Source organism: Cetorhinus maximus, chromosome 14 (genome assembly GCF_964194155.1).
Source record: "Cetorhinus maximus chromosome 14, sCetMax3.hap1.1, whole genome shotgun sequence".
Lineage (NCBI taxonomy): Eukaryota > Metazoa > Chordata > Chondrichthyes > Lamniformes > Cetorhinidae > Cetorhinus > Cetorhinus maximus.
In genome coordinates this window covers 110,007,684-110,035,548 of record NC_135892.1, presented here as the reverse complement: position 1 = coordinate 110,035,548, position 27,865 = coordinate 110,007,684, and the positions used below count along the sequence as shown (strand labels likewise).

The 27,865-nt window shown below is 42.5% G+C and overlaps 1 protein-coding gene across 1 annotated transcript in view; it reads right to left on the bottom strand.

The window, feature by feature from the left end:
• Window positions 1-27,865, bottom strand: part of vta1 (vesicle (multivesicular body) trafficking 1) — a 184,647-nt gene that overhangs the window by 80,303 nt on the left and 76,479 nt on the right. Inside the window, exons 3-4 of the mRNA XM_078557477.1 lie at window positions 12,331-12,458; window positions 4,078-4,153 (exon numbers count right to left, since the gene is read on the bottom strand). Coding sequence (XP_078413603.1) covers window positions 4,078-4,153; window positions 12,331-12,458 — 204 coding nt within the window. The remainder of the gene's footprint in view (window positions 1-4,077; window positions 4,154-12,330; window positions 12,459-27,865) is intronic.

Here is a 27,865-nt window from a genome sequence, read left to right as displayed (position 1 = left end):
GAAAATCATGGAAGGAGAGGGTGAAGAATCTTCACTTGTGAATCGCTATATCGCACCGTTCTTTTCTTCCTGTCACTGCTTAGGATGACAATTCGCAAGATGCAATATTCTTGACATACAACAGCAAGTGGATACATGATTTTGCACCAGCTGCTGGCATGAGTGTGAACACTCATTGGAGGAGCACTTGCTGTGATTTAGGACAACATTTCCAGTTTGTCCCTCTCTCCTTGAATTTCCTTCTTCCCAAAAAAGGAAATGCCAAGATGATACCAAAACAGATTAACCCATTGTTCAACTCATTGCGGTGTGTGTAAATTGGCTGTTGTGGTTGAGTAAATAACAACAGTAACTGCACTTCAGTAATTCATTGACTCTGGGAGGCGATGGTGTAGTGGTATTGTCGCTGGACTAGTAATCCAGAGTAATGTTCAAATTCAAATCAAATGGAATTTGAATTCAACAACAATCTGGAATTAAAAGTCTAATGATGACCATGAAACCATCTGGTTCACTAAGGTGGAAGGAAATCTGCTGTCCTCACCTGATCTGACCTACATTCTTTTATTCGTTCGGATGTGGGCGTCGCTGTCCTAGGCATTTATTGCCCATTTCAGGGGGCATTTTAAGAGTCAACCACATTGCTGTGGGTTAGTGAACTAGATTGTTTTTCTTTATGGCAATTGACAATGGTTTGTCAGACTTTTAATTGCAGATTTTTAAATTTCAGATCTCACCATCTGCCGTGGTGGGATTTGAACCCGGGTCCCGAGAGAATTTCAAAAATACCTGGAAAAACTCAGCAGGTCTGACAGCATCTGCGGAGAGGAACACAGTTAACGTTTCGAGTTCGAATGACTCTTCATCAGAACTAAGGAAAAATAGAAAAGAGGTGAAATATAAGCTGGTTAAAGGGGCGGGGGGGGGGGGGGGGGGGGGGGGGGGGGGGAGAGGGAGAGAGAGAGAGAGAGAGAGAGAGAGAGAGAGAGAGAGAGAGAGGGGGCGGAGACAGGTAGAGCTGGATAGAGGGCCTCTATCTACAGTGGACCATGAGGTTACAGGTTACAGATTGTGTTTGAGTCCACTTCTGCTGCAGCTGATGGCCCACAGTGATATATAGTCAGGGGGGAACTGCCCTGGGAGTCCACAACATCAACTCCGGACCCCATGAAATCTCATGGCATCAGGTCAAACATGGGCAAGGTAAGCTCCTGCTTTGAACACACTTGTAGGAAGCAATGAGGGTGGCAAGGTCCATCACCAAGAATGGCTCAGTAACACTACTACTGACTGAGCCCTAAAGGACGTAGCTGCTAGGCTGGGTCTGCAGCAGGTGGTGAGGGAACCAACAACAGAGAAAAACATACTTGACCTCATCCTCACCAACCTGCCTGCAGCAGGTGCATCTGTCCATGACAGTATCGGTAGGAGTGACCACTACAGAGTCCTTGTGGAGATGAAGACCCACCTTCACATTGAGGATACCCTCCATCGTGTTGTGTGGCACTACCACCATGGTAAATGGGATAGATTTCGAACAGATCTAGCAACTCAAGGCTGGGCATCCATGAGATGCTGTGGGCCATCAGCAGCAGAAGTGGATTCAAACAAAATCCGTAACCTCATAGCCTGGCATATCCCGGACTCTACCATTACCATCAAGCCAGGGGATCAACCCTGGCTCAAATGAAGAGTGCAGGAGGGCTTGCTAGGAGCAGCACCAGGCATACCTAAAAATGAGGAGTCAACCTGGTGAAGCTATAAACACAGGACTACTTGCATGCCAAGTGATAGACAGAGCTAAACGATCCCACAACCAATGGATCAGGTCTAAGCTCTGTAGTCCTGCCACATCCAGTCGTGAATGGTGGTAGACAATTGAACAGCTTGCTGGAGGAGGCGGCTCCGCAAATACCCCCATCCTCAATGATGGGGGAGGCCAGTACATCAGAGCAAATGTACAGCAGCATTTGCAACAATCTTCAGCCAGAAGTGCCGAGTGGATGATCCAACTTGGCCTCCTCCGGAAGTCCCCAGCATCACAGATGCCAGTCTTCAGCCAATTCGATTCACTCCACACGATATCAAGAAACAGCTCAGGGCACTGGATACAGCAAAGGCTTTGGGCCCTGACAATATTCCGGTAATAGTATGGAAGACTTGTGCTCCAGAACTTGCTGCGTCGCTAACCAAGCTGTTCCAGTACAGCTACAACACTGATATCTACCTGGCTATGTAGAAATTTGCCCAGGTATGTTTTGTATACAAAAAGCAGGACAAATCCAACCTGGCCAACTACTGTCCCATCAGTCTACTCTCGATCATCAGTAAAGTTTTTCTTAAATTTGTTCACGGGGTGTGGGCTTCGCTGGCTGGGCCAGCATTTATTTCCCATTCCTAATTGCCTCTTGAGAAGGTGGTGCTGAGCTGCCTTCTTGAACCTTTGCAGCCCCTGGTGTAGGTACACCCACAGTGCTGTTAGGGAGGGAGTTCCAGGATTCTGACCCAGTGACAGTGAAGGAACTGTGATATATTTCCAAGTAATGGAAGGTGTCATCAACAGTGCTATCAAGCGGCACTTGCTTAGCAATAACCTGCTCATTGGTGCCAGTTTGTGTTCCGCCAGGGCCATTCAGCTCCTGGCTTCATTACAGCCTTGGTTCAAACATGGACAAAAGAGCTGAACTCCAGAAGTGAGGTGAGACTGACTGCCCTTGACACCAAGGCTGCATTTGACTGAGTGTGGCATCAAGGAGTCCTAGGAAAAACTGGAGTCAATGAGAATCAGGGGAAAACTCTCCGCTGGTTGGAATCATACCTAGCACAAAGGAAATTGGTTGTGGTTGTTGCAGGTCAGTCGTCTTAGCTCCAGGGCATCACTGCAGGAGTTCCTCAGGGTCATGTCCTCAGCTAACCATCTTCAGCTGCTTCGTCAATGACCTTCCTTCCATCATAAGGTCAGAAGTGAGGGTGTTCGTTGATGATTGCACAATGTTCAGCAGCATTCGTAACTCCTCAGATACTGAAACAGTCCATGTCCAAATGCAGCAAAACCTGGACAATATTCAGGCTTGGACTGACAAGTGGCAAGTAACATTCGCGTCACACAATTGCCAGGCAATGACCATCTCCAACAAGAGAGAATCTAACCATCACCCTTTGATGTTCAATGGCATTGCTATCACTGAAACCCACCACTATTAACATCCTGGGGGCTGCCATTGACCAGAAACTGAACTGGACTAGCCATATAAATACTGTAGCTACAAGAGCAGGTCAGAGGCTCAGAATCCTGCGACAAGTAACTCACCTCCTGACACCTCAAAGCTTGTCCACCATCTACAAGGCGCAAGTCAAGATTGTGATGGAACACTCCCCGCTAGCCTGGATTAGTGCAGCTCCCACAGAATTCGAGAAGCTTGACACCGTTCAGGACAAAGCAGCTCACTTGACTGGCACCAAGTCCACAAACACTCACTCCCTCCACCATTGACGCACAGTAGTAGCAGTGTGTACCACCTACAAGGTGCACTGCAGGAATTCACCAAGGCTCCTCAGACAGCTCCTTCCAAACCCATGACCACTACCACTTAGAAGGACAAGGGCAGCAGACAGATGGGAACACCACCACCTGGAGGTTCCCCTCCAAGTCACTCACCATCCTGACTTGGAAATATATCGTCGTTCCTTCACTGTCGCTGGGTCAAAATCCTGGAACTCCCTCCCTAACAGCACTGTGGGTGTACCTACACCACATGAACTGCAGCGGTTCAAGAAGACAGCTCACCACCACCTTCTCAAGGGCAACTGGGGATGGGCAATAAATGCTGGGCCTAGTCAGCGAAGCCCACATCCCATGAATGAATAAAAAAACAATAAAATAAGTGCTTTGGAATGTTCCAAGAACATGGATGGCACTATTTAAATTCAACTCTTTAAATACAAACAACCTTTGGGCTTATGATTCAAATCCCAGCTTCCTAGTTAGGCATACCACACTATATTGTTAGTTATGATACAAAATCCAACCTTAAATCACAGCATGCAACGGATGAAGTAACCACATGCTAATCTTACCTCTTCAGTGAGCTCCCCGAATACAGTAAGGACATCATATAACAAGCTTGCGGTGTAGAATGATTTGATCATGTTTCTGTGGAACACAAAGTATTACTTCAAACTGACAGGAATAGGCTTTAAATCCATACTGAGAAATAAACTTTCAATGCAATCCGAAGTCACTTATTTCTTCAACACAAATATGGCCGACAGCCTCAAACTTTAAAGTTGGCTCAAATTCCTTATGGTTGTTGGTTAAGATTTTACCTGCATCTGTTCTTGGAAAATAAATGAAAAATAACACGGATCAGCCGTTCAACAAGAACACTTATGCAGTGAACATAAGCCACATGTATACAAGGTCTCACTGTTAGATTACTGGTTATGCAGCCATGCACCAATTTTAAGTGGAACTCTAAACACTAAAGTTTCTTTCATCTGTTTTTATGATGTGGGAAACACTAGTAAGGCCATACCTTGCCACTGGGAGGGCACTAAAAGTTGACCACAGATTGGAGTCACATGTGGGCCAAACCAAATCAGGCTGGTGGGTTGGCAGCCTACTCTCCCCAAAGAATATTACTAAACCAGTGGGTTAATCACAATAGGGGTTGATTTGAAGGCACTAAAAGTAACTCAATGTCTCAATTAGTTGTCCCTTGTAGTCATTTACTCCCTACCATCTGGGACTGATAAAGTCCTGTATTCCGAACAGTTTAGAAGAACAGAAAACACATTAACCAATGATTACAGGCAGAAAAAACAGAAGTTTGGAGTACCACAAACATAGTAATTTATTTATTTTGGTAGGTTACCATGCAACATAATTTATACTTTTAAAAAGGAAATGAGTGCCAGAGTTGGTTTTCCAGAACAGATTTTCCTGACCATCACTGAAACAGTTTTGGGACACATAACAAATGGATATTGTTTTTGATCTTTTTTCAGACACCTTTGAGCTGCCTGGTATAAAATGAAGTCTGTTGCCTTGCTTACACTATATTTACCGTGAGCTGCCATTTGCAGCAATGTAATGGAATTAGCTGCCAAAAGCCTTTGAAAATTTGTCAGGACAGAACAAACATCAAGTTAACTAGATTCAGAGCTCCTGACACTATGGAGATTGATCAGCTGTGATTGGCAAATCTATAGTGGCTCAAACACATGTCATGTCCTTGCCTGCTGCCCTGGCATTCTCTTTAAGAGAAGTGCCAGTTGTCTCAACTGGCAGTCTAACCTCTGCATCAGGACAGTATGGAGTCAAACCCCAGAATGGAAATGCGCTCATAATTGAGTCTGACACCTCAGTGTAGTGCTGAGGGAGTGCCGCGTTGCTGGAGGTGCCGTCCAGCAGACGAGACATTAAACTGAGGTCCTGGTGATTGTTAAAAGATTCAGACATAATTTAAAGGAGGGCAGTAGTTCTCCTAATGTTCTGGTTAATGTTCCTCCCGTCACCAAACAGCACCAAAAACAGATCGACCAGTCTTACATCACGTTGCAGGATCCTGCTGCGTGCAAAAAGCCTCACACATCTGCTTTCAAAATGTTAATTTGACGCAAAAACACACTGGATCCTTCCCAAGGGGCCAAGTCATATAAATGAAGGCTAGTTCTTGCTTTATGTAGCAATGATCTAGTTGTACTCATTTTAGCTACTGTGTCACTTCTGTTTCGTAAAATCAGTTTACATGCAAAATAAAGATATTTATATTTGAAATTATCTGCGTAGGTGCACCCAATTTGGATTATACACTGGAAATTATACTTGAAAAGGAAATATTTGTAGGGCCTTGGTAAAGAGTGGGAATAAGACTAGTTGGATAAATCTTTCGAAGAGCTGGCACAGGTACGATGGACCAAATGGCCCCTTGCATGCTGTATAATGTTATGATTTTGTCTGTGTGAAGGTATAAAAGGCATCATTCAGGTGGTCAGGCAGCCCAGCTATTCAACAAGTGATGTCCTTTGTGCAATTTGCAAGGAAGACATTAGACTGTGTTGCAAGTAGAGAGTTTAGTTCCATTTATGTATTTTCCATCTGGTCCAATTTTACAGTTTATAAAAAGATGCTCATGTGTGTGTCTCTCTCTCTATCTCTTCTTACTCTCCAGCATACAATTTTAAACAGAGGGGAAAGCAGTCCATCTGGCCTCAGTCTAGGCTGCTTTGGGCAATCAAAAAGCTTCCTTAGGTTCATCAAGCCTGGACAGTGAATTCTTTAGTGCTTGCTGCCACTTATCACTCAGCCTAGATCATAAACTTACTGCAAGACAATCCCGAATCTCTTCCCTTGTGGCACTCTGTTACAATATCCCAACTAAAACTGCACTTAGATTGAAGAGGTGGTCTTCTGCATTCCATAGCGCAGCTTTGACACACTGTACACACCCAATGTGCAGAAAAATGGGGAATGGAGGGTGGGCGCTCTTTAATCTGCATTCTGCAGTCAGAAGAGACAGCTGCAACTTACCCTACTGCAGTAAGGAGCTGCCATTCACAGATTCATAGAATTTTGCATTGTTGCTCATCATGACTAGGTCTTGGAGAGAGCTATCCAATTCGTCCCACTGCCTGTTCTTTCCCAATAGCACTGCAAATGTTTCCTTTTCAAGTATATATCTAATTCCCTTTGAAAGCTACTGTTAAATTTGCTTCATCATTCTTTCATGTCATGAAGCTATCAATGTATATTATGGAAATTATTTTTCTTTTAAAATAGAGGTTTGGTTTGTGGGTGTGTCTTAATTGGATTAAAGCTAGCTAGCCTGGGTGCTTTGATGTGTACTTTGATGTGTGCTAGTTTTGAGATGTAAGAGGGGTAGAGTGCATTTGCATTTTTTTGAATAGAGCATTCAAGAAGGGGAGTGAAATCTGGCACCTATCTAGCAGCTACCAAGCAATATGTTTATATTACTTATAAAATTTGATACTATGAAAGGGGTTTTATTGTTAGGAAAGGTGGAGTTCAAAGGGCTGGTGATACAATGAAAATTTACATTCAGTGAGCTGTGCTGGATATAACGGACAGCAGTTTTGTGTGTGCAGGGCAGAGGCATGTAACATAAAAAGCCTTAAGCCTACCACGGTGTCTGCAAAGGAACCAAAATGAAAGGAACCTCATTTTGAATTTGTAAGGTGAAAATGCTTTGCTTGGTGTCTGCTTAAAGTCGATGGGTTGTTGTTGCCTTAGTAGAGATTAGTTTGGGAATTTGTTATAAGTTATGATAGTAGTAATTTGTAGCCATGTGTATGTATTCAATCTGTTGTAACTTAAGAAAATGTTTCATTTAGTTTAATATAAAAACTTCTTGAGAACTGGTGGTCTAATTCCTGAATTTAGAACTGCATCTCAAACATACTACTTAAAATAAAGGTTATGACAGTTGTTTAACTTTTCCCTCTGAGATTTTTAAATAACTCAGCTTTCTTTAACAACTGCTGTGTCATAATATTCAGGGAATGCATTCCAGATCATAACAACTTGCCGTGTAAAATTAAATTCTCATGGACCTTATGTCAGTTATCTTAAATCTATCCCTCTGGTTACCAAACCTCATACCACTTGAGAAAGATTCCCCTTATTTATTCTGTAAAAACTTCATAACTTTTAACTCCTCTATTAAGTCTCCCATTAACTGTCTCTGCATTTATAACAGAACAGGGATGGAAGATCAGAGTTCAAGATCATGAACTATGACTTATTGTTCTCCTGGATGAAAGTGAGCTCATTTTGAGCGACTAGTTAATTGGAAACAAAAACAGAATTACCTGGAAAAACTCAGCAGGTCTGGCAGCATCGGTGGAGAAGAAATCAGTTAACGTTTCGAGTCTTCACGACCCTTCGGCAGAACTGAAGCATAGTTAGGAGAAAGGTGAAAGATAAGCTGGTTTAAGGTGGGGGGGCGGGGGGAGAGAGAAGTTGAGGGTGTGGCGATTGTGGAGATAAGCAAGCAGTGATAGGAGCAGATAATCAAAAGATGTCACAGACAAAAGGATCAAAGAGGTGTTGAAGGTGGTGATATTTGTCTAAGAAAAGTGCTAATTAAGAATGGAAGACAGGACACTCAAGGTACAGCTCTAGTGGGGGTGGGGTGGAAAGGCTAACAAAGTTTTAGTTTTAGATTTAAAAATAATGGAAATAGGTGGGAAAAGAAGAATCTATATAAATTATTGAAAAAAAGGGGAGGGGGGAGAAACGGGGTGGGGATGGGGGGAGGGGGAGTTTAAGATCTAAAGTTGTTGAATTCAATATTCAGCCCGGAAGGCTGTAAAGTGCCTAGTCGGAAGATGAGGTGCTGTTCCTCCAGTTTGCGTTGGGCTTCACTGGAACAATGCAGCAAGCCAAGGACAGACATGTGGGCAAGAGAACAGGGTGGAGTGTTAAAATGGCAAGCGACAGGGAGGTTTGGGTCTTTCTTGCGGACAGACCGCAGGTGTTCTGCAAAGCGGAGATCTTGTTAAGATTATTAGAAACCCCAGAAATTAAAGTAGTTTCAAATGTCCCTTTCTTAGGGATATTTACTTGCAGGGAAACTTGGCCTGTGTGAGGGGCAGCAAGAAGTGAACATTTCTTTCTCCTGCCTTTCAGCCCTTTCAATCCCTCTCATTAATTTATGCACTCTAGAATTCATTATCCACACTCAAAGAAACAGGCATTTTTTTCTCCTTCCTCCCCTTTAAATTACACAAGGAACCATAAAAAGTGAGTAAATCAATGTACAATTTAGAAGCCTGGTTATAGTTATTGCAGGTTGGAGGAGCCAAGGAACACAACTTGCTGATAAAAATGTGTACTGTGCATATTAACTCAGATACCCTTGCATCTCAGTGTCAAGTTAGATGTTTTGGGGAATCTTCTACAGCCCAAGAAAATACCTCCTTTAAAAGCAGACATCACACCGACCACACCTTGCCTCCATTCTATAACCATATGAGGTTGGGAGGGCATCCCTAACGAATCTGCAGCTTCCCCACTGATCCATCTGGGTATGAATGCACCATTTTGTTCACAGTTCCTGTTCCTTGAGTCAAGTTACGGAATTCCAGCATCAGTCGAACTGGACTTGTTTGGGCGTGCGTAACCCTACACAAGCACAGCCATCGCTCTCTCTGGTTCTGCATTCCAGCGCAGTGCTGGCTGCCAGGTGGGTAGATTCATAAACATTGCTGCCTGGCCAAGCACAGGATAAACCAGGCCCTGTTCCCTGAGCTTTAGTTCTCCAATTCAGGTAATGCTTGACAGAATCTGGAAAATGTAATATAGGGGGATGGGATTTTGGTCAGGGGGACCCGTGCAGGTGAAGGAAGATTCTTACAATGAAAAAGCTTGCAGTATCTTAGAATTTGTATTACATGTCAGCCATGGTGCGGGTTAGAGTTAGGGTTATCGACCCTCTTAGGTTATCCTAGGCTGGAATTAAAGATTAATCACCTGGATGCTGCTGCGACAACCCAGGGGAAACATCATGGGAGCATTAAAAAAATATACATTTTGCCTCGCAAGATAGGTTAACAGTTCTGGCATAACCCTTCATCAGAATGTGAAAAATTGGGAGTCGCTGCTGAAACTGAACATACTTTAAAAATCAACCACACTGTTACAGAGAGAAGGGGGGTGGGGGTAATTTAAACAGCCCTGATTTCTCCTCTCACCACCCATTCGTTAACAGAAAGGTGTTTTTGATTTGCTCCCCTTTTATAAGCAGTGGCTTATTTCCTAGTCCCTTGGTTTTGGTGCGATCCAATTTCTATTAATAGGCCCACAGCAAGCTCCTAATAGGATGAATCGAAGGGATTCGTTTATTTGTGCACACTCAAAGTGTTTGACCGGGGGGGGGGGGGGGGGGGTGGAATTATTGTTTCATGCAAGTCCAAAACCCAGAATCAAATCCATGGAGGCATTCCTTCCCAGAGGTTGGCAGGCTGAAACCAATGCTCGTGTGAAGTCAACTCCACTCTTCCAGTGGAATTGGCGTCACACGAGGAGATGAACCAGTCTTGTAGGTGATGATACAGAAGTTCCAGTAGAAATAGTGAAGGTGGGGAGGGATATTCAATCTGGACACAGACCCTTTTCTGTGCTGCTGCTTGTAGATTGTGAAATGGCAGACTGAGTTTTCAGTACAGCAAGGAAATATAACTAGTTTCACCAGCTAGGGGTTCATGTCACATGACTCCCACCTCTCCATTCTGGCTTTGACAAATGGTGTATATCGCTTTGTCTGGGTTCCTGAGGTTGTTAAATGCTCCAACCATTAAGGCTTGAAAGGGAAGTTGCGGGGTCCTAGCAGACAAATAAGCTCTGGTTGGCCAGGTCTGGCTTATGGAATGCAGATGGCCTTTGTATAGTTCTCTTTGAATTTGGTCTCTGCAGCCCACAGGGATCGTTAGTGTCTCTTCAGAGATAACGAGTTGCAAGTTTCTGCAGTACTGCCATGGTAACTCCTTTTGTTCAAGGGTCACGGACAGACGTAGCTTCAGCCATTTTAAAAGGTCTTTGTTCAGTTTTGTAAAATCTTAGAAATTAGCCATGAGAATATATATACATATTTTATTTAAAAAAAATCCAGTGTGAGGTCTTAGTGCCCCGACAATACTCTTTATTTTGGAGCACAAAGGCGATTTTTTTTGATAAGTGTGTGGCCCTTATAAATTCTTTAGCAAGGCTGTGCAAGTATAGTAACTCATCACTCCCACTCCCCCAATGTATTCAGTTTAAAATCCTTAGCTTAATCTTTTAACCATCTTCCATCCAGCCTTGTTTTCCCCTGAAATACCCTTCTGTCCACCCACTGTTGTCTTTTGTGCATCACCCACACCTTTTGCACCTCACTATGGACATTTTGACCCTTCTCTCTGAAATTCTCTCCCTAAGCTTCACTGCCCTTCCACTTTTCTCTCCCAACGTTAACACCTCCCCAACACCCATCTATTCCATTCTTTCCCAATTCTCACAACATGGTTCATGTGTGCACCTTAATTCCTTTAATTTATTTTCTCCCTGCCCTCACTTCTCCCTGTTCACATAAGGCACTTTGGGTGTTTTCTGTGTTCGAAGTGTAACATAAATGCAAGTAGTCATTCTCATTCTACCAACCACAGAGGGCAGCATTAGAAGTCAAGCAGCACAGGTTGTCTCAGTTGACTAGCATTCACAATTTTAAAGGTAAAAGAGGCCCTTTTCTTTTAAAAATCCAAGTTCAATGAAAGTCTAGTTCTACTGGTTTCAGCAACATACAACTTATGCATGACAATCAAATAACCCAAAGCGTTTCATACACAAATAAGAAATATCCATTCTTTCTCTCCAAAAATCAATAACCCAAAAAAAAATTACTAAAGCATTGTTAATGTTGGTGATGCAGCATTCTCACAGAATAATGCACTGCCGCAGCAGTAGGGCAGGACACACTCCCAAGTTCTCAGTCCTGACTTCAACACTGTACAGGGTACCAACACTGAAGGGACAGCAATCCTGAAGCCCTCTCAGATACTTCCTAATAGATGGTTTCACAGCATTGCTGATAAAGGTTTAACCATGGATCAGTCGCTCATCCACCAACCTATCATCTGGGCCAAGAGCTAGCATGTGGCTCTTGGATACTATTGAAATTGGGGAGGAAACATCAGGTTTCTTACAAAAGTGCAATGCAGAACAGTTCTTCAGGCCTTTTACTTTCTTCTCAGGATGTAGCTCCAATAATCTCCTCTCAGTGCTGCCCTCCCAAATCAAAGTATAATTACTTCCCTTGTGACATTGTTCTCCCTTTGAGATTGTGGGGACAATGCGCAGATGGCACATCATGTGGCTCTGTAATCGACAGAGCTTTCGGCATCTCCATAACTGCACGGTTACGCCATTTCCTACAATGACTGATCGAGGGGCCGTTAAATCCATCAGACGGAAAGACTCCTTGCAATCTGGGTTCTTGAGAACTCCAGACATTTCCTCCTTGTTATTTATATGTGTCTCTGACAGGGAGAGGGCTCAACATCTGCCATTGATGGCACTCACCTGATAGAAGAACAACACATTTTTTAATTTCAAATGAATTCTGGTGACCAGACATTCCCTTTTGCTCACTCGGCTACACAAACTTTAGACCCATCATTTTTCATAACATCTATGGCAATGCACAAATCTACGGGCAGTGACTTTACAAGTCTTGGATGGAAAGCTTCAGCTGGCTATGCCAGGTCATTGAAATATTGTACCACTTGCTGTGTCATGCTATTTTCCTCTTTAAGAAAGCATATTGGTAGACTTACTTGTGAAATCTTCCTGCGCGATCTTCAGTATCAGCATATAGGAACATCTTGTAGGCATAGTTCTCTACATGGGCATTCCCCACTACATCTTGCGTAATTGATTCGTTGTCACCCAACTGTTTCTTCATCTGAAAGGGAGGTCAAAAAAACGTAGCAGGCTTTAGTGCTATGATAATGCTGCTGATACAACAAATTGTCTTTTGGCATCTGCTTTTGACAGGGGGGAGGATGAGGGGTGTGGGAGGAGAAAAGCTTTGTTACCATCAAGTGCTCCCAAGTGGAACATTTCCTTCCATCATATATGAAAACATAAACTGCTTGGGGTCACCTCAGCACCACTCCCTGATCTATCTAGTCTCCTCTCTGACTGTATTCAACTGTTGGCCTTGCACCTTGGCTTCTCAATCTAAAACGAGTTGCTTCACTTGAATTTGAAATTTAATGTTAATATTTTAAAAAGATGAAAAATACTCTATCCATTATAGATAAATGACAGACAAGGTTATAAAATGCTTTTGAGAGGTAGCATTAGAAATAACTCATTCACCATGAAATCTGAGGAACCAAGGCAAACATTTAACGGCAGTCACCGACCCAAAAATTGCTGTGTCAGGTCAATGAACGGTGTCTGCTGTTAATTAGTCTTGTCCTTGCCCATTTAACGTCAATGATATTTTATCCTTCAAGTGCTGCAAGTGGGAGATGGCCCTCTACAGGTCATATGGGATCTGAGTAAACAGGGGCAAGCCAATTGTGTATCTCCTTAACCAGGTTGAAGGATTATGAAATTAATAGTACAAGACCTGAAAAAAGGAGTGTAAACTAGAATGGTGAATTCAATCATTGTCAAATCAGTACAAAAAGAGAAACAGAGGGAAAGAAAGGTTTGATTAAGAGTCAGAGAGAAGTGACAAAGCTAAAGTAAAAAAAAAACTTAATTTCAAACTTTAAAAAAATCTCAACAATTAAAAGCTGAAAGGAATGAGATTCCACAATTGCAATTGTTAATTTTCAGTGCCAGAAATGTTCTCCATCAATAATTTACACGTATCTTGCTGTTAGAAGGGCACTTAGGCTGAAATGTACAAGCCATTTTTCTTTTGTGGGTTTACTTTGTAACTACAATGCAAGCGAGTAGCTTCACACCATTCAATGCATTGAATGAGGAGCCAGAGAGCAAAATGCTGATTTTGCAAAGCTGATGGCGGAGTGGTAGCAACATCTCCGGCAGCAACTTTTGCATTTCTGTGTTCAATCGCAAATCTACCCTCACCTGATGTTATGGTGTTTGCAGATAAAATACTGAGCTTTACGTTATTTTGATAGCAATATTTGAACCATTAAATTGTTCAAGAAAAACAAAGGACAGATTGACTAAATCTCTTTCAGGTCCACTTTATTCATATCTCCAGTACTCATTCATTTTTCAGAAATATCTTCGGTAAAACTCATTTTTGCAGTATTTAATTCACTTCCAAGCTCTTGATTTTTAACAGCCCCTTGGTCAGTGTAAATAACTTAAGATAACTCATTACTGACTGTACAAGAAATCATTATTCAACAACGATCTACCATCCAAATGAAGTTGTTAGAAATTAATGGATGTGGAGTTACTATTTGATCCAAACACACCATCAGCCTCATTGTTTTTGAGCTGGTAGGAAATTGACTGCGTGAATATCAGAAATTGCAAGCCCCAGAGGGAATCCTTAAAATTCTGGCAATTTTTTTCAGCACATAAACGTAGCTCTTCTGAGTCTTATAACGAATCCAGCCTGAGATGAGCTGGAGAATCATGTTTCAGAACCATGCCTTGGAAATGGCATTTCTAGGTGGGAGGTGAGGGAAACACTTTCAATGCAGTTTCACTTAAGACTTCTCATTTTGAAGTAAAGCTCGAGCATAAAGCCAGTGTTTAACTATAAACGATTTCCCATTAAAAGGGTAGAGTTGGCAATAACAGTGCCATTGTAGTTCATATATGACTATTGCACATCACAGTAAAAAGGGAACTTATTTTAAAAAATTATATTCACGAAAGCTCAATCCTGGAATGTCGTTAATTAAGAAATGCTATGTGCTTCTGTATATTCTTACAGTGCTCTTCTTTGTAACCATAGCAAGTTTACAGAAAGCATTCCAGATGTTGTTACAGGGTACAAGCACGTACTTTTCGACAGCTTCAGTGCTCAAAGGATCAATACCACTTGCATGACGACTTTTTGTATTCAAAAGACAGCAAATTTAGAACCTCGCAGAGTTAAATGCTGCAATGCCTAAAAAGCTGCACTGTCATAAATGCATAAGTTTCTTAGCTTTTGAATGATAAAAGCCACTATAGATTTCTGCTACAAAACCAGAATAATCTCAGCCTGTTGGTAGTTTGGTGATGTGAGGCAGGACATGAAACAGATGTGTTAGAATTGTTCCCCTGGGTTGAGAGATGGGGGCGAGAAACAATATCAGCCAGGGTTCCCAATCGTGATGGAGAAACAAAATACTGCAGATGCTGCAAATCTGAAATAAAGGCAGAAAATGCTGGAAACTCTCAGCAGATCTGGCAGCATCTGTGGAGAGAAAGAAAGAAAGTTAACGTTTCAAGCCATTTTAGCTAAAAGTCATCAACCTGAAACATTAAACACTTCACCCTCCACAAATGCTACCTGATTTCCGAAGTACTTCCAATGTTTTATCCTATTCCTAATAGCTATGTAGTAACTCTTGCTAGATTGGAAATGTATGTGTGGATGTCAGATGAGGACAGGTTTGCACTCAAATTCACAAGTAACCTTCCTGTCCTTCCTAGGTAATACTGTTAGTTAAGGATGACTTATGGGGAGGTGATGGCGTAGTGGTATTTTCGCTGGACTAGTGATCCAGCGAACCAGGGTAATGCTCTGGGGACCCAGGTTTGAATTCTGCCACGGCAGGTGATGGAATTTGAATGTTTTAAAAGTCTGGAATTTAAAGTCTAATGATGACCATGAAACCATTGTCGATTGTTGTAAAAATCTGGTTCACTAATGTCCTTCTGTACCTGGAGGAGGGGGGAAATACACAATTGGCTTGCCCTGTTTACTCAAATCAGCACTTGAAGGACAAAATATCATTGACGTTAAATAGGCAAGGACAAGTCTAATTAACGTTCATTGACCTAACACAGCAATTTTTGGGTTGCCTATAAGTTAAGTGCTTGCCTGTAGGCAGACCAGGCCTGGCTCCAGACCCCCCATAGCGATGAGGTTGACTCTTAAATGTCCTCTGAAATGGCCTAGCAAGCCATTCAGTTGTAACAAACCGCTACAAAGTCACAAAAAAGGAATGAAACCAGACAGACCTGGCATCAACCTAGGCACCGGAAACGACAATGGCAATCTCAGCCCTATCGATCCTGCAAGTCCTCCTTACTAACATCTGGGGACTAGTGCCAAAATTAGGAAAGCTGTCTCACAGACTAGTTCTCCTTCAACAGCACCTTCCAAGCCTATGACCACTACCATCTAGAAGGACAAGGGTAGCAGACAGATGGGAAAACTACCACTTGGAAGTTCCCCTCCAAGTCACTCACCATCCTGACTTGGAAATACATCGCCATTCCTTCACTGTCGCTGGGTCAAAATCCTGGAACTCTCTTCCTAAAAGCACTGTGGGTGTATCCACACCACATGGACTGCAGCAGTTCAAGAAGACAGCTCACCACCGCTTTTTCAAAGGCAACTAGGGATGGGCAATAAATGCTGGCACAGCCAACGAAGCCCACATCCCATGAATGAATAAAAAAATACTTTGGTACAATACACAGAGATGGCCTTAGTTCTGGGGATCAAGATGTAGAATCAGTTTGGATAGAGAGGGGAAATAGTGACGGTAAGAAGTCACTTGTGGGAGTGGTTTATAGTGGCCTAACAGTAACCACACTGTAGGGAGGGGTAAACAGGAAGAGATAATGGGGGCCTGTGAGAAAGGTACGGTGATAATCATGAGTGATTTCAATCTACATATTGATTGGACGAATTAGATTGTCAAAGGTTGCCTGGATAATGAGTTCATTAGAGTGTTTTCAGGACAGTTCTAGAGCAGCACGTTCTAGCACCAACCAGAGAGCAGGCTATACTGGATCTGGTAATGTGAAATGGGACAGGATTAATTAATGATCTCATAGGGAAGGTGCCCCTAGGTAGCACTGATTATAATATGATTGAATTTCACATTCAGTTTGAGGGAGAGAGGAGTGGATCCAAGACCAGTATTTTAAACTGAGGGCATGAAGACAGAGCTGGCCAAAGTGAGCTGGAAAAGTAGGTTAAGGGATAGGTCAGTAGAGATGCAGTGGCAGACATTTAAGGAGCTATTTCAGAATACTCAGAAAAAATATATTCCAGTGAGAAAGAAAGACTCTAAGGGAAGGATGCACTATCCATGGCTAAAAGGAAGCTAATGATAGTATGAAATTGAAAGAAAAAGCGTATAATTCCAGAAAGATGAGAGGCAGGTCAGAAGATTGGGCTGAATATAAAGAGCCAAGAACGGCTAAAAGGTTAATAAGGAGGGAGAAATTAGAGTATGAGAGAAAGCTAGCGAGAACTATAAAAACAGATAGTAAGAGTTCCTACAGGTATTTTTTTTTAAAAAAGGGAGCAAAGTGAGCATCGGTCCTCCAGAGAGTGAGAATGGGGAATTAATAATGGAAAATGAGGAAATGGCAGATGAATTGACAGATATTTTGCATCTGCCTTCAATGTAGAGGATACAAATAATATCCCAGAAATAACTGTGAATTAAGGGATGAACGGGAGGAATTTAGAGCAATTACAATTATCAGGGAAAGGATATTAAGAAAATCATTAGAACTAAAAGCTGACAAGTCCCCAGGTGCCGATGGACTTCATCCCTTCATCCTCGAGTCTTAAAAGAAATGATGCTGAGATAGATGCATTGGTTTTCATTTTCCAAAATTCCCTATATTCTGGAAAAATCCCATCAGATTGGAAAATAGCGAATGTGACTCCTCTATTCAAAGAGGGAAACAGAAAGCAGGAAACATCTGTCATAGGGAAATTGCTGGGATCTATCATTAAGGAGTTTATAGCAGGGCGCTTAGAAAATCTTAATACAATCAGGAAGAGTAACATGGTTTTGTGAAAGGGAAATCATGTTTGACTAATTAACACAAGTTCTTTGAGGAATTAACAAGCAACGTGGATAAAGAGGAACCTGTGTATTTGCTGCACTTCAATTTCCAGAAGGCATTTGACAAGGTGCCACATCAAAGGTTATTATGCAAAATAACAGCTCTTGGCGTAAGGGGTAACATATTAACTCGGATAGAAGGTTGCTAGGCTAACAGGAAACAAACAGCAGGTATAAATGGGTCATTTCGTGTTGGCAAGATATGACAAGTAGTGTGCCAAAGGGATCAGCGCTGGGGCCTCAACTATTTACAAGTTATATCAATAACTTGGAATTAAGGGACCAAATGTATGGTTACTAAATCTGATGATAGCACTTGTCCACTTTGACAGGAAGAATAGAAAAGCAGCATGTTATTTAAATCGAGAGAGATTGCAGAACTCTTGAGGTAGAGGGGGATCTGGGTGTCCTGGTACATGAATCAGGAAAGTTAGTATGCAGTTACAGCAAGTGATTAGGAAGGCAAATGGAATGTTGTCATTTATTACAAGGGGAGTGGAATGTAAAAGTAGGGATGTTTTCGTACAGATGTGCAGGGCATTAGTGAGACCACATCTGGAGTACTGTGTATAGGTTTGGTCTCCTTATGTAAGAAAGGATATAAATGTTTAGAAGCAGTTCAGAGAAGGGTCATTTAACTGTTACCTGGGATGAGGCGGGGGGGGGGGGGGGGGGGGGAGGTTTATCTTATGAGGAAAGGCTGCACAGGTTGGGCCTGTATCCACTGGAGTTTAGAAGAATGAGAGGCGATCTTATTGAAACATACAAGATCCTGAGGAAGCTGGACAGGGTGGATGCTGACAGGGTGTTTCCCCTTGTGGCAGAGACTAGACTTAGGGGACATAGTTTAAAAATAAGGAGTCTCCCATTTAAGACAGAGAGGAGGATGATTTTTTTTTTCCTCAGAGAGTCGCAAGTCTTTGGAACTCTCTTCCGCAGAAAGTGGTGAAGGCAGGGTCATTTAATATTTTTAAGGCGGAGGTAGATAGATTCTTGACTAACAAGGAATTCAAAGGTCATTGGGGATAGGCAGAATGGAGTGGAGGCCACAATCAGATCAGCCATGATCTTATTGAATAGCGGAGCAGGCTCGAGGGGCCAAATGGCCTACACCTGTTCTTAATTCGTATGTTTGTATGTATGTTCGTAACCTGCTAACACCCACTATCTGCTGCTGGAGGTTTAATCAGGGATTTGGTTTTTAAATCATGAAGGGTTTTTATAGGATGAAGGGAGGAAAGGGCTATTTCTTCTGGTCAGGGAAACAAAGAGGAAAGGTTTTCAATTTAAAATGGTCACTAAATGACTTAGAAGAGATGCCTTCAGGGGCACCCATCATAAAAAAGCTTTAAAAATGGCCTAAAATGTTTGACATCTGTAAAAATTAAATATTTGGGTGCCACTAGCATGAATAACTCGAGCTTCATTCACATGGTTAAGGGCATCTCTCCTCTGAATGGTGGCTTAGCAGTTTGTTGCCAGATATCAGTGATCCTATACTGAGAACACAAACTGCATGACTAGCACCCCCTCCCCACCTCTGCCCATTCCCCCCCAATCCCCGGATCCTATCAAGGGTTAAGAGCATCGGGCAGGGCAGTACAGAGCTCAGGGGGCTTTATGTCCCAGCTCAAGGAAAGAGCAACGACCAGCCAGACTTCTTGGCCGGTGCAATTAAAAAACAAAATTATTATTATTTTTTTTAAAATCACCTTTTTTGGGCAGGTTCCAATCATAACCATCAGGAATTCAGGAAAACTCTATCCAATGAGGGCAGATATTTAGACCCTGGAAATAATAAAATTCAAGCTTGGCACAGACTCCTCCAGCCTGTCATCAGTATTATATTATCCCTCAGTTCAGTAAGGTGTTGAAACATCAAATCAAAACACAGGCAATGAAATATACTAGAAAGTTGGATCTGACTTCGCAAAGATTGAGCCTTACCATCAATGCCTCTTTGAAATGGAATTAAAATCTGAACTGAAAAGAATTCTGATCCATTTTAACTGCTTTTCTCCCACTCACGTTTGCATTAATAAGGCGCAACATAATGCAAGTCTCTGAACAAGCACTTTCCATAAAGTTACACTGTAATGAAGTGACTTGTTCTGTAGATGGCCAGGCAGGCTGTCTGAGATCGACAATACACTGGAACTCTACACCATTTAAACAAAGCGTCCCAGAACATCCTGGACTGGTGACGAGTTTGACCCTCAAGATTGTAGCTTCAAAAATACAGCATGCTCAGTGACATGAAGTTAGGGTTGCCAACCTTCCAGGATTGCCCTGGAGCGTCCAGGAATTGAAGATTAATTTCCATAAACAACACTGGGAGAAAAAAAAGGCCATTTTTTAAAAATTGTTTCTTTTCCACTTTCTTTGAACGCTTCTGTTTATTAGTTATAAAGAATATTTGGAGATGGGGGTAAAAAAAGGCAGGTTATTTGACAGTTCAGAATGATCCAACTAAGAGTATAGTTGCTTTCCAGTTGGTGCGGGAAAGCCGTACAGCGTGGGGGTAAATTTGTTGGGCAATAAATGGCAGGATTGTGTAGGTGGGGCAGTTGGAGACTCGAGAGCATATAGTAAAACCTCCAGGAATATGCCAAGGCAGAGTCGACATGCCACCTGGATTACAGGTTTAAGTGCTTGAACAGAGCTCAAAGCCACAGCCTTCTAGCTCAGAGAAGCAAATACCACCAACTGAGCCAAGTAAACATTTTCCAACCAGTAATGCCATAGCGAATGAGGTAGGCTTAGATTTGGAAATTTTCCTGGAGCTCTGCCACTGTAACTTTGGCGGCGATGTGGAAGAAATCCCTATTCACACGCGTAAATGGCAGCAGAGCAGCTCCAAGGAAATTCGCAGCCTGGGCATCATGTATAAATCTGATTTCTTCTTTCTTTCGTGCTCAAGCTTCTAGCCAGCAGAGGAAAGACACACCAAACTTGCCATCCCACTGGATTACAAGGTATCCATCATTGTTGTATCAATGGGCAACAGTGAATGAGTATCAGTTACAAGGGGTGATTACAGTTTGGGCAGGCCAGGCTGGGAGAAAAGCAGGAAGGAAAAGGACAACAAAAAAAGCTGAGAAACTTTTGAGCTCTTCCCAATGAATTTCAATTGATATTCAAGTTATCTCCCTTAATTGAGCTGCTCTGACTTCAGACACTGGGTGGAGTCAGACAGGGTTTCATCTGTTAATGGGAGGTGGGAAGAAAGAAATAAAAAGTTGGAACAAAGAGAATCCTACTCTACAGAGGACTACCTAATCTCAAACCTTATTCAGGCTAACTGAACTGAGCTAATAGGGGGTAGCCTTTAGAGGAATTGAACAGTGTTAAGTAACATTTCCACAGCACTCATGTACAGAGAGGTACTGAAGGGCAGGGACAAATGGAGGCCAAGTAGGAGGGAGAAAGGAGGCCAAGGGAATTGAGTACTGCAACAAGAACTAGGCATTGAAGCTGAACAAAAGGACATCAGTGCAAGAATAGAATGAAAGAAGAATCAGAGGCAGATTGGTGCCAAGTAGGTAAAAGAATCATAGAATGGTTACAGCACAGAAGGAGACCATTTGTGTTAATGTTGAAATTGTGCTGCAATAGAGTACATTGGTAATCAAGAGCAGCTGTCCCAAATTGGGGAAGTATTCGGGCTTCATTACAAGAGTGTAAAAAGATGTTCAGACTGGTTATTGTGGGGAATTGGAAGAGCCTGTGTCTTTACTCTCCAGGCTTGGAAATAAACTTGTCTTAAGGTACAGGCTGGCTTCAGACTCATTCTTTCCTCAACATGCAATTATTGTAATTAACATGGTTAGCAGAGGATGAACATTAAGCTCTGGTGATTGGTTGTTGAATAGGAAGTTTTATGTCTCCATCCTCAGAGAAAAAGCAGCATACTACTCCTGACAACCTCAGTTACAGAATGGCAGAAGGATGATGCAAAATCTCAGACTTTAACTATCCACCATTTTTTGGGGGGGTCGGGGGGGGGGATGCGGGCGAAACCATATCAGCAATGGAAAAATGAAGTTGAGACATGGACACAGGCTACCTTGTTACGCCGGAAGAAGCAAAGTATGGTCTTGGCTTTGCCATTTCCAGCAAAAAGTAAGATTAGGAGTAAAGTATTTTCAAAAGTGAATGTGGATGGCTTGGACATTGAAGAGGGGTTACCCTTCCATTACAGTTTTTGGATAAGGCTTACAAAAAAGATGGTTTGTTGGAAGCATATAAAGTATGGTCAACCTTTGACAGATTTAAGAAAACAGACAATTAGTCCATGGAGGGGTATATTATGGACTTTAATATGTGGCATAAGAAGCGGATAAATTTTAACCTTGAAATCCTGGAGTCTGTATTGACTTTCAAATCACATGACTGCACGGCTTTCTCATGTCAAGAGGCTTTTGGTTTTGAAGGGGGCTCAATTTGACGGCAAAAATTCGCTCCTAGACAATGGCTGCTGCCCGAAAAAAACTTTTGGGAAAGCAGTCATTTCCAGCTACTTTCCTATCAAATATAGGCAACTCTGCTGTAAAGTTAAGGATAGAGACTCCATGGTTACCGAAGTTCGAGATCGCCAAAATATTAGACACAGATTTCAGTACAAAGACAAGGTTGTTGATAGGCAGTCTGAAGACAGTCGCACGTTTGAGAATTGAGGCAAAAAACAGGTCTGTGATGGCGATCGCTTGTACCCAAGAAATGCACAGGGAATGATTTATTGGTGTGATTCTAAATATCATTATGCAATGAACTGCCCTCAGCGAAAGAATCATGTTTTTGAATCAACGCATGAAACAGATAATTCAGATGCTGAGATTTATGATGGCGATTGCCATGAAGGAATTGTGTTGGTCACCGGGTGTTTGAACTCAGTGATGAGTATTTTGGTTGCAGATTCGTTCCAGTGCTGGACAGTGGTTGAACCTCCACAGTGTGGGGGGTGGATTGGCTTAATTGCTACCAACAGCCTCTCTAGGAGGCAGATCTACGGAAGGTTAAGGAGTACGGAAGCTCCACCAGCTTTAGGTTTGGATGGCAACATGCTAACATCTTCCAGAAAAGTAGTGGGCCCCCATGCAGGATAGCTGGGATCAGTTTCTTTATCAGTACTGATGTGGTCTCTAGTGAGATACTTCCCTATTACTGAGCAAATCATTCATTGAAAAAAAAAAGCACAGATGAAATTAGCCATGAAGAACGACAAAGCAATTGTGTTCTGGAAAGCCGTAGACCTGCATTTTACCCGAACAGACCATTATTGTCTGCCATTGAGAAAGCAATATTCTCATCGGGGAGTCTAAGCAGTATTGTTAACTTCTAGGGATAAAAGTTTGGTGGACAAGAAAAGAGTTATCTATAAGTTACACAGATAATTCATATATCCAGCATCACAGAAATTGAAAACTCTGTTGAGAAATGCTGGAATAGTTGATAAAGAATATGACACCCTTTATTGAGCGAGTTACGGCTCAATGTGACATTTGAGTTAAATATCGAAGGACACCGCCACATCCTGTTGAGTCTGCCACTGGCCAGGGAATTTAATGAAGTAGTGGCAATAGACTTAAAAGTATGGGACAAGGATCAGGGAATTTTTTTGCTACACTTTGTAGATAGGCTAAATCTAGTCACCACATCTATGGTAATAAATGACAAGGACAAACACACCATGGTAGACAAGATCATGGAGAAGTGGGTTGGTGCTGGATTCAGAACACCAACAAAATTCCTGACAGATAATGGAAGAGAAGAGAATTTGCAAATGATGAACATCGGGACATGTGAAAATCTGGATATCATAGTCATGAAAAATGCGGCTGAGAGCCTGTTCAGCAATGGTTTGTGTGAGAACAACCATGCAGTAGTTGACAAAATGTTGCATAAGATACTGGCTGACCAACCGGATTATAAGTTGCAAACAGCGCTGGCACAGGCAGTATATGCAAAAAATTCTTTGCAAATGGTTGGGGTTATAGTCCGTACCATTTGGTGTATGGTAGGATTTCAAAGTTGCCTTCAGTGCTATCAGACGCTTCCCCTGCTCTTGAAGGAACTACCATTAGCTTTATTTTTTCTGCTCTCTGAAATGCCTTGCATGCAGGCAGGAAAGCTTTAATCAAGGCCGAGGTTTCAGACAGAATTAGGGGAACACTGTGACACCGCATAAGGCCATCTGAGATGGCACTTATTTCAAGTGATTTGGTTTATTATAAGAGAGATAGACAAAGGGAATGGGAAGGCCCAGGCAGAGTTATAAGATGTGAAGGAAAAATTGAGATTATTCAACATGGGAATCAAACAATAAAAGCCTATTCCTCAGTTCATCAGAATGAATAATGAACTTGCGCATATTGCCAATGTAATAAGATGGTGATGAAGCACCATGTGCATTGCATTCTCAATTTGTGGGGCAGAGCCAGAGGGGCAAAATATGATGGATCAGGAGTTAGACATCGGTAGAAAATCTGATTGTGATAAACAGGAAGGGGTTATTTTGTCCGGAAGTCAGCTGCCCAAAGTGGGTTCCCAGGTATCGTATTGTCCAGAAGGATCGGATAACTGGAGGGATGCAACAATAATGGGACGGGCAGGAAAATCTACTGGAAAGTAAAAGAATTGGCTGAATGTCCGGGATGATGGACAAGCAGTGAAGGCCATGGACTTGGTGCATGAAGTACGAGAACGGAAAATAAGGAAGCATAGCTCGAGTTACAGTGGTGGGTCGGGTGAAAAAACGTTCACGTATGGTGGATAGGGCCTCAGACAGGGTATCTAACAGCAGGAGCCCGGAAAGACTTCAACGGGCAAGTAGGGGTCGCAGCATGACTAGAATATACAATACAGTGGAGAATACTGAACCACGGAGACAACATAGCAGAAGCAGGAATCCTCATGAACAAGAAGTGTTTGTAACGGCTAACAAATTTGGAGATAAAGAGGGAGTTGGATAGTTGGAGGGTGTGTGGTGTGTCTTTAGAAATCCCAAATAGGGGTCAGCCAGCACTGTAACATAGGTGGGTCTGCATAGAAAAAGTCCTACCAGATGGAACTTAAAAGGCCAAAGCTAGGTTAGTGGCCCAGGGATTTGAAGAATGATTAGCAGATAAAGAAGTTAGAGTGGGCTCACCCACAGCAGGGAAGGTAATTTTGGGAAATTTTTCTGGCTCTTTTGGCAACATTTTTCTGGGAATTTAAGTCCATGGATACTAAAGTGGCATTTCTGCAGGGTGATCACCTCCAGAGGGAAGTGTCACTCAAAACTTCTAAGGAGGCACCACAGGTAGAGGGAAAATTTGAAAGTTGAATAATAATTTAAATTAGGCATATGGTTTAAATGATGCTTCCAGAGTATGGTTCTTTTCAATTCAGTAAGTGCTGTTAAAGTTGGATTGGCTCCAACTGAAGACAGATCCTGCCATGATTTATTGGTACCATGGTACTGTAAAGGCTATAGGCCCTGACAGTATTCCGGCAATAGTACCGAAGACTTGTGCTCCAGAACTTGCCGCACCCCTAGCCAAGCTGTTCTAGTACAGCTACAAACTGGCATCTACCCAACAATGTAGAAAATTGCAAAGTACTGTGGATGCTGGAATCTGAAACAAAAACAGAAAATGCTGGAAAAACTCAAGCAGGTCTGACAGCATCTGTGGAGAGAGAAACAAGAGTTAACATTTCAAGTCTATATGACTTCTTCAGAGCTCTGAAGAAGAGTCATACGGACTCAAAACGTTAACTCTTTCTCTCTACACAGATGCCGTCAGACCTGCTGAGTTTTCCCAGCATTTTCTGTTTTTGTTATAGAATGTGGAAAATTGCTCAGATATGTCCTGTACACAAAAAGCATCACAAATCCAACCCCGCCAATTACCGTCCCATCAGTCTACTCTCGATCATCAGTAAGGTGATGGAAGGGGTCAACAGTGCTATTAATCACAGAATCTCAGAATTTCAATGGCTCAAGAGACCGCCATTTGGCCCATCGTGGTCTCCACCGGCTCTCCAAATGACCATTATGTCCTAGTGCCATTGACCTGCCTTTTCCCCGTACCCCTGCACATTATTCCCATTTAAATAATCATCTAATGCCCTCTTGAATGCCTCAATTGAACTTGCCTCCACCACACTTCCTGGCAGTGCATCCAGACCCAAACCACTCAGTGTGTGACAAAAGTTTCTCAAGTCACATTTGCTTCTTTTGCAAATCACTTTAAATCTGTGCCCTCTCGTCCTGGATCCTTTTACAAGTGGGAACAGCTTCTCCCTATCTACTCTGTCCAGCCCCTCATGATTTTGAACATCTCCATAAAATCTCCTCTTAGTTTTCTTCTCTCTAAGGAGAACAGTCACAACCTCTCCAATCTATCTTTGTAACTGAAGTTTCTCATCCCTGGAACCATTCTTGTAAACTTCTTCTGCACTCTCTCCAACGTGTTCACATCCTTCCTATAATGTGGCACCCAGAACTGTACACAATATTCCAGCTGAGGTCTAACGGGGGTCTTATATAAATTCAGCATAACCTCCTTGCTTTTGTGCTCTATACCGCTATTAATAAAGCCCAGGATACTATATGCTTTATTAACTGCTCTCTCCATCTGTCCTGCCACCTTCAAAGATCTATGCACATACACTCTCAGGTCTTTCTGTTCCTGCACCCACTTCAAAATTTCACCCCTTATTTTATATTGTCTGTCCATGTTCTTCCTACCAAAATGCATTACCTCACACTTCTCGACACTGAACTTCATCTGCCACCTATCTGCCCACTCCACCAACTCGTCTATGTCCTTTTGAAGTTCTACATGTCCTCCTTGCAGTTTATAACACTCCCAAGCTTCGTATCATCTGCAAGCTTTGAAATTATCTCCTGCACACCAAGATCTAGATCATTAATATATATCAGGAAAAGCAAGGGTTCCAATACCGACCCATGGGGAACTCCACTACAAACCTTCCTTCAGACCGAAACATATCCATTGACCATTACTCTCTGCTTCCTATTTTTCAACCAATTTTGTATCCATGTTGCCATTGTCGCTTTTATTCCAAGAGCAATCATTTTTCTCACAAGTCGGTTGTGAAGTACTGTGTCAAATGCCTTTTGAAAGTCCATGTACACCACATTGACAGTATTACCGTCACCAACCTTTTCTGTTACCTCGTCAAAAAATCTCCAACAAGTTAGTTAAACACAATTTCCCCTTTAGAAATCCATGCTGGCTCTTCCTTATCAACCCATATTTTTCCATGTGACTAGTAATTCTATACCGAATAATTATTTCTAGAATTTTGCCCACCGCTGAAGTTAACCTGACTGGTCTGTAATTGCTGGGCTTATCCTTACAATCTTTTTTGAACAAGGGCGTAATGTTTGCAATTCTCCAGCACTTCCCTGGAGTCTAGGGAAGACTGGAAAATTATGGCCAGTGTCCATGCAATTTCTACTCTCACTTCCTTCAATATTCTTGGATGCATCTCGTCCAGTCCTGGTGCCTTGTCAACTTTAGGTACCGACAGTCTATTCAATACTTCCTCCTTATCAATTTTGAACTCTTCTAGTGACAGAGTTTCCTCAACTCATGCTGCTTATTGCGCTGTTTTTATAGTTCCTCTGCTCTCTAGGTGCTGCTGACTGTCCGGCATGGGGTCCTCCTCTCACGCTATCCTCCAGGTGCTGTTGACCGCCTGTCCCAGGGTGGTCCTCTCACTCTCTCCTCTAGGTGCTGGCGACTGCCTGGCTTGGGTCCTCTTCTCGCATTCTCAAGCGGCACTTGCTTTGCAATAACCTGCTCACTGACGCAACATGGATACAAAATTGGTTGAAAAATAGGAAGCAGAGAGTAATGGTCAATGGATACGTTTCGGTCTGAAGGAAGGTTTGTAGTGGAGTTCCCCATGGGTCGGTTTTGGAACCCTTGCTTTTCCTGATATATATTAATGATCTAGATCTTGGTGTGCAGGGGATAATTTCAAAGTTTGCAGATGATACGAAGCTTGGGAGTGTTATCAACTGCAAGGAGGACATGTAGAACTTCAAAAGGACATAGACGAGTTGGTGGAGTGGGCAGATAGGTGGCAGATGAAGTTCAGTGTCGAGAAGTGTGAGTTTGGGTTTCACCAGGATCGTTCAGCTCCTGACTTCATTACACCCTTGGTTCAAACATGGGTAAAAGAGCTGAACTCCAGAGGTGAGGTTAGAGTGACTGCCCTTGACATCATGGCAGCATTTGACTGAGTGTGGCATTAAGGAGCCCTAGCAAAACTGGAGTCAATGAGAATCAGGGGGAAACTCTCCGCTGGTTGGAGTCATACCTAGCACATA